General features: G+C 42.1%; 2 protein-coding genes across 5 annotated transcripts; one reads left to right on the top strand and one right to left on the bottom strand.

The window, feature by feature from the left end:
* The first annotated feature begins 347 nt into the window (after positions 1-347).
* On the top strand, positions 348-13,734 carry apoob (apolipoprotein O, b). 4 transcript variants are annotated; one of them, XM_046355596.1, is made up of 9 exons: positions 348-390; positions 9,231-9,347; positions 9,545-9,667; positions 9,816-9,848; positions 10,081-10,135; positions 10,225-10,320; positions 11,710-11,801; positions 12,402-12,491; positions 12,597-13,734. In XM_046355596.1, exons 2-9 carry the CDS (start codon positions 9,270-9,272, stop codon positions 12,630-12,632), a joined length of 603 nt encoding a protein of 200 aa, XP_046211552.1. In that variant the 5' UTR covers positions 348-390; positions 9,231-9,269; the 3' UTR covers positions 12,633-13,734. The 4 variants fall into 4 exon arrangements, with proteins under 4 accessions (XP_046211552.1, XP_046211553.1, XP_046211549.1 ...); XM_046355597.1 differs by lacking the exon at positions 348-390 and adding an exon at positions 4,473-4,642; XM_046355593.1 differs by lacking the exon at positions 348-390 and adding an exon at positions 7,166-7,259.
* Positions 13,735-16,722: 2,988 nt separating this feature from the next.
* On the bottom strand, positions 16,723-19,439 carry LOC124039524 (diamine acetyltransferase 1-like). The gene is made up of 6 exons (XM_046355592.1): positions 19,181-19,439; positions 18,848-18,899; positions 18,546-18,629; positions 17,683-17,784; positions 17,541-17,581; positions 16,723-17,199 (listed from the first exon to the last, which is right to left on the bottom strand). Exons 1-6 carry the CDS (start codon positions 19,244-19,246, stop codon positions 17,023-17,025), a joined length of 522 nt encoding a protein of 173 aa, XP_046211548.1. The 5' UTR covers positions 19,247-19,439; the 3' UTR covers positions 16,723-17,022.
* Positions 19,440-20,437: the final 998 nt, after the last annotated feature.

Below are 20,437 nucleotides of genomic sequence, written 5' to 3'. Positions count from 1 at the left end.
GCCCCTGTCTATCCGTACATTTTAAAAACAAGAAAATGGTGCCATCTGCTTTGCTTAATAAGAAATATGAAATGATTTATAATTAAGTATATTTACAACCTTATACTTTTACTCAAGTAGTATTTTACTGGGTGACTTTCCCTTTTACTTGAGTATTTTTCTGTTACGGTATCTAATCATTTTACTCAAGTATGAGAAATGGGTACCTCTTCCGTCACTGATGCTGAAAAGTGTGTGCTCATCTGTGATGCTCACTATAGTTTGCTACCACCAGAAGTCGCTGTTGATGATCATCGTTCTACAATTGAGGAATCTGGTGTTTTTATCCCTGTTCGACTTGCCGTACAAAAGCAGTCACCAGGAAGAGAAATATCAAACATTGGGAAACTGGTAATGGTTAAACATTTCTCTTGTATGATACATCCAGGTTATCTTACGATAGTACAGACGTAGCTAATGGCAGAGTACAATATGACAACAGTAAAATACTGTTTAAAATAGGGATGCACAATATATCGGTGTACATATTGGAATCGGCCGATATTAGCTAAAAATGCCAACATCTGAATTGGCCGATGTCTAGTTTAACGCTGACGTGTATACTTGTATAACATAGGTACAAGATGTAATGACACCATATGAATGTTGTGCTACACAGCATTCCTAACTTAGCCCACAATGTTGGCTGTTTATTTATTTTATTTAGTATTTTTTTCACCTTTATTTAACCAGGTAGACAAGTTGAGAACAAGTTCTCATTTACAACTGCGACCTGGCCAAGATAAAGCAAAGCAGTGCGACACCAACAACAGAGTTACACGTGGAATAAACAAATATACAGTCAATAATACAATAGAGAAAGTCTAGATATACAGTGTGTGCAATTGAGGTAGGATAAGGGAGGTAAGGCAAATAGGCCGTAGTGTGGAAATAATTACAATACAGCAATTAAACATGAGTGATAGATATGCAGAAGAGGAGTGCGTAAGTAGAGATACTGGGGTGCAAAGGAGCAAAATAAATAACAGTATGGGGTTGAGGTAGTTGGATGGGTTACGTACAGGTGCAGTGATCTGTGAGCTGCTCTGACAGATGGTGCTTAAAATTAGTGAGGTGGATATGAGACTCTAGCTTCAGTGATTTTTGCAGTTCGTTCCAGTCATTGGCAGCAGAGAACTAGAAGGAAGGCGGCCAAAGAAGGAATTGGCTTTGGGGATGACCAGTGAAATATATCTGCTGGAGCGCGTGCTGCTATGATGACCAGTGAGCTGAGATAAGGCGGGGCTTTACCTAGCAAAGACTTAGATGATCTGGAGCCAAATATTTTATCTTTATTTAACTAGGCAAGTCAGTTAAGAACAAATTCTTATTTTCAATGTCAGCCTAGGAACAGTGGCCAAACGACAGCTTGGTGATTTGAACTTGCAACCTTTCGGTTACTAGTCCAACGCTAACCACTAGGCTACCCTGCCGCCCCAATATGAATATGAAGCGAGGGCCAGCCAACGACAGCGTATAGGTCGCAGTGGTGGGTAGTATATGGGGCTTTGGTGACAAAACGGATGGCACTGTGATAGACTGCATCCAATTTGCTGAGTAGAGTGATGGAGGCTATTTTGTAAATGACATCGCCGAAGTCAAGGATCGGTAGGATAGTCAGTTTTACGAAGGTATGTTTGGCAGCATGAGTAACGGATGCTTTGTTGCGAAATAGGAAGCCGATTCTAGATTTAATTTTGGATTGGAGATGCTTAAGAACAAATTCAAGTCGGTTAGGACATCTACCCTGTGCATAATTTTTCCAACAATTGTTAACAGGCAAATTATTTAACTTATTTGCTATATTCCAGTGGGTCAGAAGTTTACATACACTAAATTTACTTTGCCTTTAAATAGCTTGGAAAATGCCAGCTTTAGGAGCTTCTGGTAGGCTCATTGACATCATTTGAGTCAATTGGAGGTGAACCTGTGGATGTATTTCAAGGCCTACCTTCAAACTCAGTGCCTCTTTGCTTGACATTATGGGAAAATCAACATAAATCAGCCAAGAACTCAAACAGAAAAATGTAGACCTCCACAAGTCTGGTTCATCCTTGGGAGCAATTTCCAAATGCCTGTGAAGGTACAACGTTCATCTGTACAAACAATAGTATGCAAGTATAAACACCATGGGACCACGCTGCCGTCATACTGCTCAGGAAGGAGACGTGTTCTGCCTCCTAGAGATGAACGTACTTTGGTGCGAAAAGTGCATATCAATCCCAGAACAGCAAAGGACCTTGTGAAGATGCTGGAGGAAACGGGTACAAAAGTATCTATATCCACAGTAAAATGAGTCCTATATAGACTACCTGAAAGGCTGTTCAGCAAGGAAGAAGCCACTGCTCCAAAACTGCCATAAAAAAGTCAAACTATGGTTTGAAACTGCATATGGGGACAAAGATCGTACTTTTTAGAGAAATGTCCTCTGGTCTGATGAAACAAAAATAGAACCGTTTGGCCATAATGACCATCGTTATGTTTGGAGGAAAAAGGGGGATGCTTGCAAGCTGAAGAACACCATCCCAACCGTGAAGCACGGGGGTGGCAGCATCATGTTGTGGGGGTGCTTTGCTGCAGGAGGGACTGGTGCGCTTCACAAATGAGATCACATCATGAGGAAGGAAAATGATCTGGATATATTAAGGCAACATCTCAAGACATCAGTCAGGAAGCTTGGTTGCAAATGGATCTTCCAAATGGGCAATGACCCCAAGCATACTTCCAAAGTTGTGGCAAAATGGCTTAAGGACAACAAAGTCAAGGTATTGGAGTGGCCATCACAAAGCCCTGACCTCAATCCCATAGAACATTTGTGGGCAGAACTGAAAAACGTGTGCGAGCAAGGAGGCCTACAAACCTGACTCAGTTACACCAGCTCTGTCAGGAGGAATGGGATACAATTCACCAAACTTATTGTGGGAAGCTTGTGGAAGGCTTCCCAAAACGTTTGACCCAAGTTAAACAATTTAAAGGCAATGCTACCAAATACTAATTGAGTGTATGTAAACTTCTGACCCACTGGGAATGTGATGAAAGAAATAAAAGCTTAAATAAATCACTCTACTACTATTCTGACATTTCACATTCTTAAAATAAAGTGGTGATCCTAACTGACCACACAGGGAACTTTTACTAGGATTAAATGCCAGGAATTGTGAAAAATTGATTTTAAATGTATTTGGCTAATGTGTATGTAAACTTCTGACTGTAACTGGAGTAACATAGAGGGACGGGAGCTGCAACACGCACACATATTTCAATCGAGCAGCCTACAGCAACTTTGTCCTGTTAGTAATTTTATCTGCGAAGTGCCTGCACCCACCCAAACAGCTCTTATTAGCAGATAAGTTTGGACACACATGTTATCTGTCCCTTCATTTAACTGCAAAATAATTGTTCCTGGAAAGGAGACCAGACAGCCATACGAGCTAACTCTTAAATACTGAGACTCAGGCCACAGCAACTTTGTCATGTAATTAATTTTATCTGCAAAGTGCCTTGTGGGAGCCTGCACCCACCCAAACAGCTCTTAATAGTAGATAAGATTTGACAAGCATGTCAACACTTTGACGAACATACAGTGCCTTGCAAAAGTATTCACGCCCCTTGGTGTTTTTCTTATTTTGTTGCATTACAACCTGTAATTTGAATGGATTTCATTTGGATTTCATGTAATGGACATACACAAAATAGTTTTTAATGCTTTACTGGGAAGCTTATCAGAAGTAGACTTGCTCATGTTATTTACAGGTATTGAAAGTAAGTTACACTAACGTTAGCTTACATAACAAGGGCAAAGTTTAGCACAAAACAAAAAATAACGCTAACATTAGCTACAAGTATTTTTTTTTAAATAATGTGACACCCGTTTTGTCCAGTAACGTTAATGCCATGGCCATATTTGTGAATTAAAATTGTGAGAAATTTTTTTCTTCTCAAATTCAGACCATAAAACGTCTTTTAGCTAGTCATAAATATGGCTAGATAGCTAAAGTTAAATGCCAAAGATATTTATTAGGGATGCATGATTTTTTTATTTTACCTTTATTTAACTAGGCAAGTCAGTTAAGAATAAATTATTATTTTCAATGAATGCCTAGGAACAGTGGGTTAACTTGACTGTTCACGGGCACGAACGACAGAACGTCAGCTCGGGGATTTGAACTTGCAACCTTTCGGTTACTAGCCCAACGCTCTAACCACTAGACTACCCTGCCACCCCAAATATATTGGTGAACATATCGGAATCGGACGATAATAGCTAAAAATGTCAACATCGGTATCAGCCGATGTGCAAAACCTATGTCAAACCTGACGTGCATACCTATATAACATGACGTAATGACGCCACGTAAAATGTTGCACTGCACGTGCAACACAGCATCCCTAACCTAGCCCACGTCTGTTGTGTGGTTCGAGCAGTCATTTAAAAGGGTATGAATATTTCAGCGAGACAACTCAAGGGCGAAGTTCATTAAAGCAATCAACCGTTCTCTGTCGTGGGTGATGTCTTTTCCCCCGACTGGTCGAGCACCGTTTCATTACATTGGTGTCAGAAGAGATCGGACCTTGCATCCACGACTGTGCGTGAGCTTGGCCTGTGAGTGTGTTCCTGTAAGACATAGAGTTGCAAGCTAGCGCGAGGACGCACTCTTTGAAAAGAAGGAGTAGTGTAATGACCCTGGGTTTATAAGTGCGGATATCGATCCACTGCCACTCGAGCGGCAGTCGATAGTGCGCTGGACTTTGGACCAGAAGGTCGAGGGTTTGAGACCTGTTCCCTGCTGTTTCATTACAATACTATGGAACACCGTTTGAGTCTTTGCATATCAAAAAAGATACAGTAGCACAGTCAAAGCTGTACAAAAAAGTCTGCAAACACCGGCCACAAACGATGTATTTACAATACCGCTTTGGTAATAAAGTATCATTAGTTCGACTTCTGGGGTACCTAGCTAGCACAAATTACAACCAGCCTGAAAACAATGACCAGTAGAAACTGCAGTCATTTTCATTATTCTTAGTAATGATTTAGGAATCCTTGTGAGTACGTATTAGCTTGGTTGCCACTTGTTGTTTGCCTATTTAAATTGAACTTCAGGTCATGAAAATAAATAGCTAGCCAGCTACTTAACTCTGTTCCCCAAAGCTTCATCTGGCTAGTGACGCTCGACCGGATCGGGTTGTGAAGCTAGCCACAATAAGGATTAGGCACAATAGTAGAATTTGCAGTTTGCCTTCAAAATAAAAGTAAGTAATTGACAGTGATGCAAATTAATACAAATAGTAGAACTATGCCATTCTTTCATTTTGAAGGCTAAACGCAAAGTCCACTATTGTGGCTAATCCTTATTGTGGCTAGCCTCACATAGACCACCATTAATCAAACAAGAACTGTCTCAAATTAGGGATATTTTAGATGATGAAACCTAGCTATATAGTTAGCAAGCTAACTATAGCTACTGAAACAGATGTCGTTTTGCTATGTTTTGGGGAAGAACATTGTTTGCATCCATGAGCTAGCTAACTTTTTTTATGACCAGCACTGTAGGTGTGCGAGACAACTTTACCAGCATCATAGCATACGTATCGATGAGTCGTTGTGACATATACGAGTGATAGTGTAATCAATGTGTAATAACTACGTAAAAAATGTATGAACGCGTTAAATTATGTTACGTGCAGTCATATGACACGTCTAATAGTGTTAAATAGTATATTTTTTGACACGCAAAGACCCAAAAGGCGTTCCATAGAAATCCTGGTTGAGAATGAAACTACAGAACAAATTAACAACGAAACAGCACAGCAAGTCAATGAAAGAAATAGGTTTTGAGGACATTTTACTGGTAATGGGGACATAAGTAAATGCCAACAAAATAACTTTTTGGTCAGTGTGGTGTGTGTGTGTGTAAACAAATTCTTATTTACAATGGACAGCCTACCCCAGCCAAACCAGGGTTAGGCTGGGACAATTGTGTGCCGCCCTATGAGACTCCCAATCACGCCCAGATGTGATGCAGCCTGGATTCAAACCAGGGACTGTAGTGACTATTTATAACTAACCCCTTCGGTCTATGTTAATATCATTGACCCTGGCCACACTACTGTAGTAGGGGTTTGGTTTGCTGAGGCTGACGTTAGCTAGCTAGCTAGCTAGCCAATGCTCAGTTCAACCAACATCACTATTTTGTACCGCAAGTCGAACGGGGATAAAAACACCAGATTTCGGTATTGTGGAACAGCGACATTTGGTGGTGGCAAACTATAGTGCACATCACAGGTGAGAGCACACGACAGACACTTTTCCCAAACACAGTGGTGGAAAAAGTACTCATTGTCATACTTGAGTAAAAGTATAGCTACCTTTTATATAAAATTACTCAAGTAAAAGTTAGTCACCCAGTAAAATACTACTTGAGTAAAAGTCCAAAAGTATTTGGTCCAAAATCTACTTAAGTATCAAAGTAAAAGTATTCATAATTTCAAATGCCTTATATTAAGCAAAGGAGATGGCACTGTAAAATTTATTTAAAAAAATAAATAGTAAAGTACAGATACCCCCCAAAACGACCTAGTTTAGTACTTTACACCACTGCCAACACACTCAATAAAACACTCAAGTAAAGCAGAAAAGCTTAACAGTATGAACATTTATTTCTGGATATAAATTACAAAGTGTTTGAAATAGCAGTGTCTACTCAGATTATAGTAAATACATTGTTTATCTGATTTTATATTTTAGAAATAGTCATCGTACAGGGTGTTTTTATCCACAATATTCTATAATTTTATCCTACTGAGACTGAGGGCTGATTATAAATGCTGAGCTATGACAGAGACAAGCCCTTTGCTTAATACAATACTTATGAAATTATTTCTACTTTTACTTTTGATACTTAAGTATATTTAGAACCAAATACTTTTAGACTTTTACTTAAGTAGTATTTTACTAGGTGACGTTCACTTTTACTTGAGTAACTTTCTATTCAGGTATCTATACTTTTACTCAAGTATGACAAAAGTGTACTTTTTCCACCACTGTGTTGGGGAAGTGTGTCGTATGCTCTCACCTGTGATGCTCACTATAGTGTTCCACCACCAGATGTCGCTGTTGAGATCGTTCCACAATGCCGAAATAGTGTTTTTATTGCCGTCCGACTTGCCGTACAAAAGCAAAGTCACCAGGAAGAGAAATGTCAAACGTTTGGAAACTGGTAACGGTTAAACTGTTGTTTTTTTTGTATCTTGTATGATACATTCTGGTTATCTTAGAATAGTACAGACTACAAAATGACAACCGTAAAATACTGTTTAAAAAGAGTGATGTTGGTTGGGCTGAGCATAGGCTAGCTAGCTAACGTCAGCAAACCAAACCACTACAACAAGTGTGGCCAGGGTCAATGAAGTTAACTAACCCCTTCTGTTTATGGTTTCAATATTCGACATTAGCTAGCTAGCTAGCCATATGTATGACGAGCTAAAAGAGAAGACGTTTTACGATCTTAATGCGCGATCAAAAATATAGTTAATCTCGTAAAACGTATTTTTATTAATAAATCTGGCCATGACATTACTGGACAAACCGGGTATGTGCCGGTTTCTAAATCTACTTAATATATTAGCCTTATTCTTTATTTTGTGCACTCGAATTATTCAGACCTCTTGTCTTTCCACATATTGTTACGTTACAGCTTTATTCAAATATTGATTCAATTGTTTCCCCCCCTCAATCTCAACACAATACCCTATAATGACAAAGCAAAAACAGGTTGACATTTTTGCAAATTTAGTAGAAATAAAAAATAAGGCTTACATAAGTATTCAGACCCTTTACTCAGTACTTTAAAGCACCTTTGGCAGCGATTACAGCCTCGAGTCTTCTTGGGTATGATGCTACAAGCTTGGCACACCTGTATTTGGAGAGTTTGTCCCATTCTTCTCTGCAGATCCTCTCAAGCTCTGTCATGTTAGATGGGGAGTGTTGCTGCACAGCTATTTTCAAGTATCCAGAGATGTTTGATCGGGCTCTGGCTCAAGGACATTCTCAACTCCTTCATTGTCTTGACTGTGTGCTTAGGGTCGTTGTCCTGTTGGAAGGTGAACCTTCGCCCCAGTCTGGAACTGTTTATATTTCCCTCGATCCTGACTAGTATCCCAGTCCCTGCCACTGAAAAACATCCCAACAGCATGATGCTGCAACCACCATCCACCGTAGGGATGGTGCCAGGTTTCCTCCCGGTACGACGCTTGGCATTCAGGCCAAAGAGTTCAATCTTGGTTTCATCAGACCAGAGAATCTTGTTTCTCATGGTCTGAGTCCTTTTTTGGCAAACTCCAAGCGGGCTGTCATGTGACTCCTACTAGGAGTGGCTTCCATTTGGCCACTACCATAAAGGCTTGATTGGTGGAGTGTTGCAGGGAGGGTTGTCCTTCTGGAAGGTTCTCCCATCTCCACAGAGGAACGCTGGAGCTTTGTCAGAGTGACCATCGGGTTCTTGGTCACCTCCCTGACAAAGGCCCTTCTCCCCTGATTTCTCAGTTTGGCCGGGTGGCCAGCTCTAGGAAGAGTCTTGGTGGTTCCAAACTTCTTCCATTTAAGAACGATGGAGGCCACTGTGTTCTTGGGGACCTTCGATGCTGCAGACATTTTTTGGTACCCTTCCCCAGATCTGTGCATCGACACAATTCCATCTCTGAGATCTACGGCCAATTCTTCGACCTCATGGCTTGTTTTTTACTCTGACATGCACTGTCAACTGTGTGACCTTATATAGACAGGTGTGTGCCTTTCCAAATCATGTCCAATCAATTGAATTTACCACAGGTGGACTCAAATCAAGTCATCTCAAGGATGATCAATGGAAACAGGATGCACCAGAGCTCAATTTCGAGTCTCATAGCAAGGGTCTAAATACTTATGTAAATAAGGTATTTCTGTTTTTTATTTGTAATAGTTTTGCAAACATTTTTTTTAAACTGTTTTTGCTTTGTCATTATGAGATATTGTGTGTAGATTGAGGACATTTTTTAATTTAATCCTTTTTAGAATAAGGCTGTAAATGTAACAAAATGTGGAAAAAGTCAATGGGTCTGAATACCTGCCATGAATGTCCTGACTCTTGCCATACATTTACCCATTTACCATAAAGTAATGATCCTGCATTATGATGTGTAACCAATGCCAGGTGCCGCAGTTTGCCGCTGTGTCAGGGGTCCTGGGTCTGATGACGGGCACTGCGACTGTCCTGGCCACCAGCGAGGTGAAGAAGAAACCTGCAGCTCTAAGTCTCAGTATTGAAGAGGTAGCTAGTATGGCTGTTCTGTCTCCTCTCCGAGAACAATTATTTGGCAGTTATATGAAGGGACAGGTGACATGCGTGTCCAAGCTCATCTGCTAATAAGAGCTGTTTGGGAGAGCTGCACTTTGCAGATAAAATGACTTAGACAGGACAACGTTGCTGTAGGCTGCTCGATTGAAAAGTGTGTGTGTGTATTGCAGCTCCCGTCCCTCTATGTTACTCCAGAGCCGCAGCTCCGGTATGTGGAGCCAGAGGTGGGGCCAGTGGAACAGGGCGTGGCCAAGCTGAGGAAATGGGCCGAGCCTTACACCAACCAGTGTCAGGTACACCCCTCTTCCTCAGAGATGTATGCCTCTTACTTACCTGTCAACTGGAACACAATGGGTGAATCTAGGCAGTCTCATGTGGCACCTCTCTAATTTTATTTTGGAATCCTCAGATTTAAGGTTTGTGGTTCTTGTTTTCCTGTAGGTAACGGGTCTGGTTGCCCTGGAGAAAGCTGAGGTAGGTGACAGACACTGTCTACCAAGACTTGACACACTAACATACACTCAATGAGTTATGCCTCATAGTAATGGCTGGAACGGAATACATGGAATGCTATCAAACACATTGATCCAGACTATTCCATTCCTGCCATTATTATGAGCTGTCCTCCGCTCAGCAGCTTCTTATGATTGAAGCATAGATTAAAGTTCTCTATCTCCTCTTTGTGATGTCATATCTTGTGAAACAGGAGGTCTACAGGACTGTAGAGCCCACTGTGAGCGCCTCCACCAGGACAGTGAGAGGTGAGAAGACACTCATATCATGCAGATACCTTTATATACACATACATACACAAAACTGTGTCCTCTCTCTCTGTTTCTCTCTTTCTCAGGGACATATGAGTTCCTCAATGATCCTCCTCCGGACCTCTATCCCAGCGTCGGGGTGGTTGGCTTCTCTGGCTTCTTAGGATTGTACCTGGCCAAAGGTAATGTGTACGCGCACACACAACTAATTTATTGACGTCGGTTCAATTATTTGAAATCCATGTCATTTTTTCTTCTTCTGTGAGCTCGATATGCCATTACTCTAGAGAGAGATCAGATCAAGGAAGAACTCTGCCATGTAGTAGGAAGTTGTAGTTTTCAGCAGGCCAATATTCAACATAGTCACTAACTACAATGACCAGAATTCATTGCGAACTGCTGCCACTTGTCCTGGCAAGTCTGTAGATGGCTGGCTGGCTGCTACAGCCTGAGCAGAGATGTGATGATTACTTAGAATCCTTAGTTGCCACATCCATTGATATACACGGGTATGTGAAGACCCCTTCACATTAGTCGTGACAGGTGTATGAAATCGAGCACACTACCATGCAATCTCCATAGACAAACATTGGCAGTGGAATGGCCTTACTGAAGAGGTCAGTTACTTTCAACGTGGGAGCAGTGGAAATGCGTTCTCTGGAGTGATGAATCTCGCTTCACCATTCAGCAGTCCAACTGACAAATCTGGGTTTGGCGGATGCCAAGAGAACGCTACCTGCCCGAACGCATAGTGACAACTAAAGTTTGGTGGAGTAGGAATAATGGTCATGGGGTTGTTTTTCATGGTTCGGGCCCCTTAGTTCCAGTGAAGGAAAATCTTAACGCTACAGCATACAATGACATTCTAGACTATTCTGTGCTTCCAACTTTGTGGCAACAATTTGGGGAAGGCCCTTTACTGTTTCAGCATGACAATGCCCCCTTGCGCATGCAAGGTCCATACAGAAATGCTTTGTTGAGATTGGTGTGGAAGAACTTGACTGTCCTGCACAGAACCCTGACCTCAACCCTATCGAAGACCTTTGGGATGAATTGGAACGCCGACTGTGAGCTAAACCTAATCGCCCAACATCAGTGCCCAACCTCAGTAATGCACTTGTGGCTGAATGGAAGCAAGTCCCCGCAGCAATGTTCCAACATCTAATGGAAAGCCTTCCCAGAAGAGTGGAGGCTGTTATAGCAGCAAAAGGGAACAACTCCATATTATCACCCATGACTTTGTAATGAGATGTTCGAAGAGCAGGTGTCCACATCCAGGCCCATCCCTCAGCTTTTTACCACAGATGAGGCAGGATGTCCACTTTAATGTTTCAATTAAGGATTCTAGCTTTAAACTAAGGTGAACAAATTATTGTTATTAAGTGATAAGCAGTAATGGGCAGTCACAACCATCATGGGACTTTTATTCATTGTTTATTTCTGTTACAGCATTCAACCCACAATGCATTTAATGTAATAATAAATCATCTAAAACCGGGACTATTTTTCTAAAACCGAACTGGAACTGACCTCAAAAGCACTAATCGCTCAGCACTACTCTGTGTCTCTAGGTTCCAGGGTGAAGAGGCTGGTGTTTCCTGTCGGGCTGATGGCTCTTAGTGCTTCCATGTTCTACCCCCAGCAAGCTGCCTCCTTAACCAAGGTGTGTGTGGGTGTGGGTGTGGGTGTGGGTGTGGGTGTGGGGTACAATGTTAGTGTGTGTCTTCCATCCCTTTTTCCCCTCTCTCTAACGGGAAAGGCTGTGGTTTCCTGTAGGAAGTTCTGGCTGTGAAATAAGAGCGATTGTGTGTGGGGAGGGTATGTGATTGATAGTCTGCCCTTTGGTTTCAAAGCGGGGTGCCCTATTCTGGTGTGGATTCCTGGTATATTTTAGGCCTGTTTAATGTTGTTGTCTGAGAGAGGCACACCCAGAGATAGAGAGGATACAGGTGTGTGTTTCTGTGTGCCACAACACAGCCAGATCAGACAGACAGGATGTATGATACAGCAGCAGGATAGGAAAGTGATGAGGAGACAGCCGTTCAGAGGGAGGGAGGAAAGCTGGGACTGCTGACTGGGGGGGTTTAATGGTTGTATTTCTGTGAGTTATGAATAGTTTAGACACTTAATGAGTGATTAGTGTGTGTTGGGTGTTTTTAAATGACATTTTGTGCACTAAATCTGTCACATGGTTTATCTGATTGAGGTCAGACTTCATAGAAGGTGTTTCAATTTTGTGTGTGTGTGGTTGTCTCTATCTCAGGTGAGCAGGGACTCTGTGTACAGCTGGAGTCAGCAGGGTCGGGATGCTGTGCAGACGCTCTGGAAGGACCTGCCATTTGGCAAGGGCAAGGTTAGTCATCATTACAAAGAATCGAAAAAAATATGTTTGAGATTCAGCTGAGGTGTGTTCAGTAATAATGATGTGTATTCCTGCTTCCTGTTTCCCCTCAGGCAGGCTGAGAAGACCGAGGACAAGAGCACTGCTAGCTGAGACAGAGCCTGGACACATCGCATGAGTTTTTAAAGTTAATGGCATCAAAGGTCCCAAAACAATCACATTTTGTTGCGTCATGGAACATTTGGTTCAAACGTAGAGGATAGGTTATAATTGGAGCCCGGCCGGTATATTGTTTCACCGATATTATCCATCTATATTGGCCGTAAAACCCAGGGCGTTTTTATTTGACTGTGTGTGTTCATGTTGTGGGCCTAATGTTGTGTCAGTGTGTTTGGGTGTGTATGTTCAATCATGTGGTGTTCCTAGGTGTGGATTGTTGCTGGCCCTGTTCTCCTATGCCTTTTGTTTCATGAAATTGTGAAATCCTCAATGACTGATGTTAATATAGGGGATTAGGATTCTTGGCATGATAACAACGGTTGTCAGAGGAGTTGGACTGCAACTTCTGACAGAATCACCTATATTCACAACAGCCCTCTTTTCCCGAGTGTGTTTCCCTAGGTGGCAACGGTGTGACACAAAGCTCCTCACGGTGCACGTAGTGTTGGCACACAAAACAGAAAAGTATTTGAATTTTGAAGGACGTTACATCATGTCATCACACCCACCAGTGGTGAGAGCATGTTATTACCATAATCTACTGTATGTCTAAATTGGTTGGAACCAGGCTCTTGTCGTAAAAATACAATTTGTTTTCAGTGATATAACCTGGCTTACTAGAGGTGATATAAAGTCTGTAGTTCTGGGTGTGCTGCAACAGTGTAGATAGAAATCACATTCAACACTCCTAAATGCACCGCGCCTCCATGGTGTACACACACCCTAGACAGAGCACCTTAACATACCGCTGTCTCTCCTGTAACATGATACATCACATTCCCTCTTGCTCAGTTACCTTGCCAACTAACCATGCCAACCTGTTGTAACCATGCCAATGGACACAGGAGACTCCTGTCAGCTGTCCTCTGACCTCGTTTCTGTGTTTGTCTACATCTTGTTGCTCATGTTTGTTTTGGTTATGTTTATGTATTTATTTCTAAAGACATTCCTCCATCATTGATCCACCACAGAGTGCACTACGATAATGTTGCATAAATTATTAAAAAAGTTAAAGATGTACTTCTACTGAAGAATATTTAAATGTGGTGTATATTTGAAGTATTTTGTGTTTCAGGTGATGATTTTCATTTTGAATTGGTAGATTTTTTTTTGTATTGATTGTCTGTTCCCAGAAAACTACTGTCTATAAACAGATATGGCCCTAAAACACCAACTTACTGGTGCTGGATACATGGAAAGTCATGGTCTGTGTATGCCTCTGGTGTTCTCACAAAGTGGGTCATGTCCAAAGGCTATTTTTCCAGATGTGTGTTATTGGTTATTCAAACAGGGATTTATCTTCCCTGCCTGTAAAACCATTTAACCATAAAACGTTCATCCGGAGAAAAAGATACGGCGAGGAACTACAGCAGTTCTAGCTTGTCCCACATTTTGATGTACTTTAGCCAACTCCTCTTCCAACACTACCTGATGGGACCAGGTTAACAACACTACTGAACGTACTGAATCTGCTGTAACCCTGTGGTGGGAGTTACACAATGTTTACTAGTTGTTTTGATGTAGACAGTCCAGTTTAACTCTGCAGTGAGGGTGAGCGAGTGAGTGATATGTGAGTTGGGGGTGGGAGTGTTGGTTGGTATGACTTGACCCTCAACCTTATCCATCATGCCTTGGCATGTGTCACTCACTGGGGTCATGTTTGCGTGGCTGTGAATGCCTGTGTATAATCATGTCTATTTGTGCAACAGAGTGATGAACACCTGTGCTAGAATAGAACATTGTGTTTAGTTTGAAAAGGGTTAGAAAAGCTCTCAAGGCCTCATGGGGAGTTAGTGTTTAATCTCCCTGGTGTGTCTTTAAATAGATGGAAACATCACAGGCTCTCTCTCAGCCTCAGCCAATGGTTAATCAGTAACGGGGCACCGTTTAGAACTCTGGACATAAACAAGTAAGGTTCAAAGGTCAGCGAGGCTCATGGGGAATCTAGGATGAAAATATTATTCCCTGTCTGGAGATGAAGGATGCTGTCTCTTTTTCCCTCTTCTCTTCTGTCTCAGATGTTCAGTGCATTCGGAAAATATTCAGACCCATTAACATTTTCCACAATTTGTTACGTTACAGCCTTATTCTAAGGTTGATTAAATTGATTGTTTCCCCCCTCATCAACCTACACACAATAGCCCATAATGACAAAGCAAAAACAGGTTTTTAGATATTTTTAAAAATAAACTGAAATATCACATTTACATAAGTATTCAGACCCTTTACTCAGTACTTTGTTGAAGCACCTTTGGCAGCGATTAGTCTCAAATCTTCTTGGGTAGGATGCTGCAAGCTTGGCACACCTGTATTTGGGGAGTTTCTCAGAGTTGTTCTCTGCTGATCCTCAAGCTCTGTCAGGTTGGATGGGGAGCGTCGCTGCACAGCTATTTTCAGGTCTCCAGAGATGGTAGATCGGGTTCAAGTCTGGGCCACTCAAGAACATTCAAAGACTCATCTCAAAGCCACTGCTGTGTGCTTAGGGTCGTTGTCCTGTTGGAAGGACAACAGACCTTTGCCCCAGTCTGAGATATTGAGCAGGTTTTCAAGGATCTCTGTACTTTGGTCTGTTCATATTTCCCTCAATCCTGACTAGTTTTCCAGTCCCTGCCACTGAAAAACATCCCCACAGCATGATGCTGCCACCACCATGCTTCAATTTAGGCATGGTTCCATGTTCCGCAAGAATTGAAGCTTGGCATTCAGGCCAAAGAGAATTTTGTTTCTCATGGTCAGTCCTTTAGGTGGCTTTTGGCAAACTCCAAGCGGGCTGGGGTGGCTTCTGTCTGGCCACTCTTCCATAAAGGCCTGATTGGTGGAGTACTGCAGAGATGAGAGAACCTTCCAGAAGAACCATTTCCACAAAGGAACTCTGGAGCGCTGTCAGTGACCATCAGGTTCTTTCTCACCTCCCTGACGAAGGCCATTCTCCCGATTGTCTCGTTTGGCCGGGCGGCCAGCTCTAGGAACAGTCTTGGTTCCAAACTTGCATTTAAGAATGGAGGCCAGTGTTCTTGGGGTCCTTCAATATCCTTCCCGTAACACAATCTTGTCTCGGCACTATACAGACAATTCCTTCTTCCTCATGGCTTGGTTTTTACACAGACAACTGTGCCTCAAAATCATGTACAATCAATTGAATTTACCACAGGTGGACTCCAATCAAGTTGTAGAAACATCAAGGATGATCAATGGAAAAAGGATGCACCTCGGCTCAAGTTTGCGTCTCATAGTAAAAGATCTGAACACTAATGCAAGTAAGGTTTGTTGAAATTTTGTTTGCCACATTTTCTGAAGACCCGTTTTCACTGCCATTATGGGGTAATGTGTGTAGACTGAAGAAAATTGAATTTACGCAACTCGAGTAAAGGCGCTAAGGTAACAAAATGTGGGAAAACTAAGTCACACTTGGTCCTGCCCCATTGATGTCCTTCGTTGTATTTAATGGAGTAACGCCAAAGAAACATTTCCAGGAGCTATTTGAGTTCTTAGGAAGATTGAGTGGAGTACACGTGTCTAGATGATTGACAGGGTTACAGTAAAGAGAATCTATCTCTGCCTGGGCAAGAGGTTGGAGACAGTGTTTAGAGAAAAATTACAGACTCCACTGGGCCACTACAGGTTTGGCTTCTGACCGTTTGAACATTCACTGCAGCAATGCCTGAACAATAGATATCCCACTGATATGCATTTCTACACCCCTGTTTTCTGCTAAATCTGACTAGGATGTGTGTGTGAGCATTAGACACCAACAGTTGTGTCTTGCCACAGTCGGTGCAGACCATACATCCCCTTTCACAGAGAAGGTATGACAGAGGTGGAAGAGAAAGACAAGGCTGCATACAAGTGTCTTGACATTCTGAAATGACTCCCGAGAGCCGGAGGATGAAGGGCATATGAAGTGATGCATGTTGCGTAAAGCCCTCCCCTACCACACCATCATGATCCCCAACCTCACCTGCATTAGGGGCCAGGGATTTAATTTCCCCTCTTAGCTCTAGAGAAATCAGTCAACACACAAATGTGCTCTGAAACTTTTAATTACACCAACAAACATTCAAAATAGAGAACGCTAGGAATCCTAAGGTGTTGATTAGCAGAAAAAAATTACATACATACCACTACTACAACGATGGCTTCAGATAAAATCTAAACAGAATCCTAAATTAAGTTAGTACACATATGATTAGTAATGTTTAATGCCCCTTTTTATAGTAATCTGTCAGTAGTCACACCACCCCACCCAACTGCTGAAGTGAGAGACGGGTCAATTTATTTAGCCTAAGTCTCTCACTCCCATCTTTCTATGTGTCTTGGGGCCAGCTCACTCTTCGGGGCCGGAGGACATCTTGAGGAGGGAGCTCTTGTCGATCTTGAAGAGTCTCCATCCCTCCTCCAGAGAGAGGTCAGCTGCGCCACGACGCTTGTAGAATTCTATCGACGCCTGGTTGCCCTCGGCGACAATGAAGTGCATGCTGCTGCAGCGAGTCTTGACTGCTGTCTGAGGGGGGGGAGAGGGGAAGGGGGGCAGGTGTTAGCACACATGCATCTGACAGCGAGCCTCCCCCTAACATCTTAATCAGCATTTCCTGCAAACACCATCTTATACCTACAGCTCTTTTCCCCCCAAAACATTAATGAATCATTTCAACAGCAATAACCAAAAACGCACAGAACAGAAGTCTTTACAAAGAATAACTCCCTGGAATGGCTCAATATGGGATTCTGTTTGAGTCATTTACCTAATTATACAACAGGATTTCTGGCCAGAGATGTGGAACTGACTGACAGCTCCCAGTTGTTACCATGTTTGTACAGGGTCATAACTCAAAAGTTACTCACATGACTGAGGAGCTTGAGGATCTCTGAGCCGATGCCAAACCCTGGTGGAAGGATGACAGAGAAGGAGAGATTATGGTTACTGGTCAGGTCAGAGAGGAAAGAGAGCGAAGGGGTAGGAGAGGAAAAGAGTTACTTTGCTTACCCCTGTACTCTTCCATGACAAAGAAGTCTTCCAGGTAAAGCAGCTTGCCGATCCAGGGGTCATAGGTGAAGTAGTACATGGCAAACCCAATCACCACAGGAGCTGGACACAGAAGTAAACCCACACACATAAAAACAAGCCAGATGTAATGTAACAGAGCTCGTACCGGAGTTACACAGGTAGCTAATCTATGGTCAGTTGAGCATTTCCCTAAATGTTTAAGGGTGTTTAGGACTTGGAGGGGCAGAGCTGCACATATAACCATGGTTAAGATTAAATTGTACTTTCAGCGGTTAACTGGTTGCCAGGGGACTGTGTAAAGAGGAGATGTTGGTCGTGTTGTGAGAACTGACGTGTGGAGACAGGCTGCTCTGGCTCAGAGAAGCTTCCAACGGAAGTTGGTTAGCGGGTGTGTGTCACACAAGTGTGTCTGGCCTACATCACCGTGACATCCACACCATAACAGGAAGTAGGCCTAGACATACAAACCAGCCTTCGCTGAGAGAAATGTGAGAGCGTACTGCAACAATGTTTCAAAGACGACAACTGTCATATCATTATGTATCACATCATAACTATTGTAAGGAAATGGGTGTGTCTGTATAGAGTAAGGACAGAACATTACTGTATGTCCTGTACAAACTGGGCTAACAGGTTTGATGTATGTATGGCATAGGGGAAGGTACATACTAAGGATTCCTATGGCGCAGGAACATATGCATATGAGAGGCACCATGTCAGTCACACCCATCTGATAGTTTGCTATACTACTTTTATGTCACACTCAGCATATCCAGCCAATCCTCAGATATACAGGTGTGCTCCAGGGAATAGATGGTATTATTGGAGATATAGAATCTCACCGTTGTTGCTCTGCTTCTCACTGGGTACTTCCGCCACGATGCAGTGGTAAAATGGATGGTCACCGAATCCGTCCTCGAGCAGATCTGTTAACATTTATAATAATAATAAATGCCATTTAGCAGACGCTTTTATCCAAAGCGACTTACAGTCATGTGTGCATTTACATTTAAGTCATTTAGCAGACGCTCTTATCCAGAGCGACTTACAAATGTTAACACAAACGTAAAACAAAAAACGCCTTATAAACTCTGCAGTCACACCGTGCTCGAGACAGAAATTATTAGCTATAATTCACGCTCACCTTTCTCAGTCAGTATCACTTGATCTTCCATGTCTTCGTATTTAGCCAGTTCCTGAACAGAAGAAACATTTCAAAATCAATACCCAAGAGAGGGTCATTAAGAGGAGTTTAAAAGTCAGAGAACTGACCGGCAACGAAGAGAAAAGCGTTTAACATTATAACCACAAACAGAGAAACTGGCTCGTTGTCAATGTAATAAAGGCAAAGGTACAAAACTACAGCGCGAACTATGATACCTACGGATATGCAGCAGAAATTGCCGGTATTTAGTCTAGCCAGGGCTACAAGATAACAAGGTACGGGTCAACTCCTTGGGGGGGGGGTTAGGCCTACCTTTATGAGTCGCAGTATGTCAGGCACATCTTTGGGTTCAGCTTTTCGCAATTTAAAACGATCCATTTTCTTCTTTTACTCTTTTTCCCTTTTCTCACTAAACCTCTGTATGTGAAGTGAAGCAGGAGAAGTTTCTTCATTCGCGTCCCAGGAGTTTAAACCTCCGCAGTCAGTCTGGGATCCTGACGCCTATGTCGGGAGAGTTTTCATGCAGCAGGGACCTGTCTGGGTCGGATCAGCTGGACTAGATCGTTCTTTGTCTCTCACAAGGGTTTTATAGGGGCTCGTGGGGGTTGGGGCGGTTAACCGGAACTCGGTCATTTTTGGCCAATTGGAATGAGGGATCTAGGAGACGTCACGAGTTTCGCTGTTGTTTTCATTGGTTGCTTTCTCCGGTCACGAGATATTGACAACAAATTATAGTTTACTAACTGTATCTAGCCTACTCTGTATTTGAGCACGTTTTTAAATGTAATTACTATAATATAATTACTGTAATATTTTAAATAAATGTGGTAAATTTCGCAAAGGCCTTGACTACAGTGGAATGTAGTCACGGCCTGCTCATTGTTTCCCTTTGTTGAGGGAAAAGGTAGTTGATAAGATTGTGTGATGTGTTGTTGTCTTACCTTGCTATCTTAATACTAATGTACTAATTGTAAGTCGCTCTGGATAAGAGCGTCTGCTACATGACATAAAACGTGAAATGTACATGTGAAATGAAGGACCGGATGTTGTTACTGGATTGTAGCCAATGCAATTCAGACTTTACTCTCAAGTGTTTGTAAATAAGGGGGTGGAAAGAGTACGAAAATATACTCAAGTAGAAGTAATGTTACTTTAATTACATTTGACTCAAGTAGAAGTACAATTATTGGTTAAAAAAACGACTAAAGTAAAAATTAATAGTAGCTCATTTAAAAATTAAATATACTATTAAATATTCACTTACTCACTCACTTACCAGAGTTGGAGAGTACTGAAATATCCTACTCAAGTAGAGGAAAAGTTACTGAAAAATATTATAAGTAATATAAGTACTCAGAAAAGTAAATCCATTACTGTAACTAGAGTAGTTGTAATTAACTATGTGTCACCTCTGGTAGCAAGTGAGGAACCATAGAATGATAATGAGCCCAGCCCGGAATAGCTCATTGAATGTGGATAACTACTATTTATGACAAAGGCCTCATGACCAAGGCATAATGAGGAGATTTAGATGGTAATTACAAATGATCTATGTGATGGAGACAATAG

Source organism: Oncorhynchus gorbuscha, linkage group LG07 (assembly GCF_021184085.1).
Source record: "Oncorhynchus gorbuscha isolate QuinsamMale2020 ecotype Even-year linkage group LG07, OgorEven_v1.0, whole genome shotgun sequence".
NCBI classification, from domain to species: Eukaryota; Metazoa; Chordata; class Actinopteri; order Salmoniformes; family Salmonidae; genus Oncorhynchus; species Oncorhynchus gorbuscha.
This window is presented reverse-complemented; position numbering and strand designations above follow the sequence as displayed.

Excerpts from the sequence above, each read along its gene's own strand:
- apoob (XM_046355593.1), top strand. The coding sequence starts at position 7,239 with ATGTCAAACGTTTGGAAACTG. Across the intron at positions 9,668-9,815 it reads CTTACACCAACCAGTGTCAG|GTAACGGGTCTGGTTGCCCT; the intron begins GTACACCCCTCT and ends GTTTTCCTGTAG. Across the intron at positions 11,802-12,401 it reads AAGCTGCCTCCTTAACCAAG|GTGAGCAGGGACTCTGTGTA; the intron begins GTGTGTGTGGGT and ends TCTCTATCTCAG.
- LOC124039524 (XM_046355592.1), bottom strand. The coding sequence starts at position 19,246 with ATGGATCGTTTTAAATTGCGAAAAGCTGAACCCAAAGATGTGCCTGAC. Across the intron at positions 18,900-19,180 it reads ACATACTGCGACTCATAAAG|GAACTGGCTAAATACGAAGA; the intron begins GTAGGCCTAACC and ends TCTTCTGTTCAG. Across the intron at positions 17,582-17,682 it reads TGTCATGGAAGAGTACAGGG|GGTTTGGCATCGGCTCAGAG; the intron begins GTAAGCAAAGTA and ends TCCTTCCACCAG.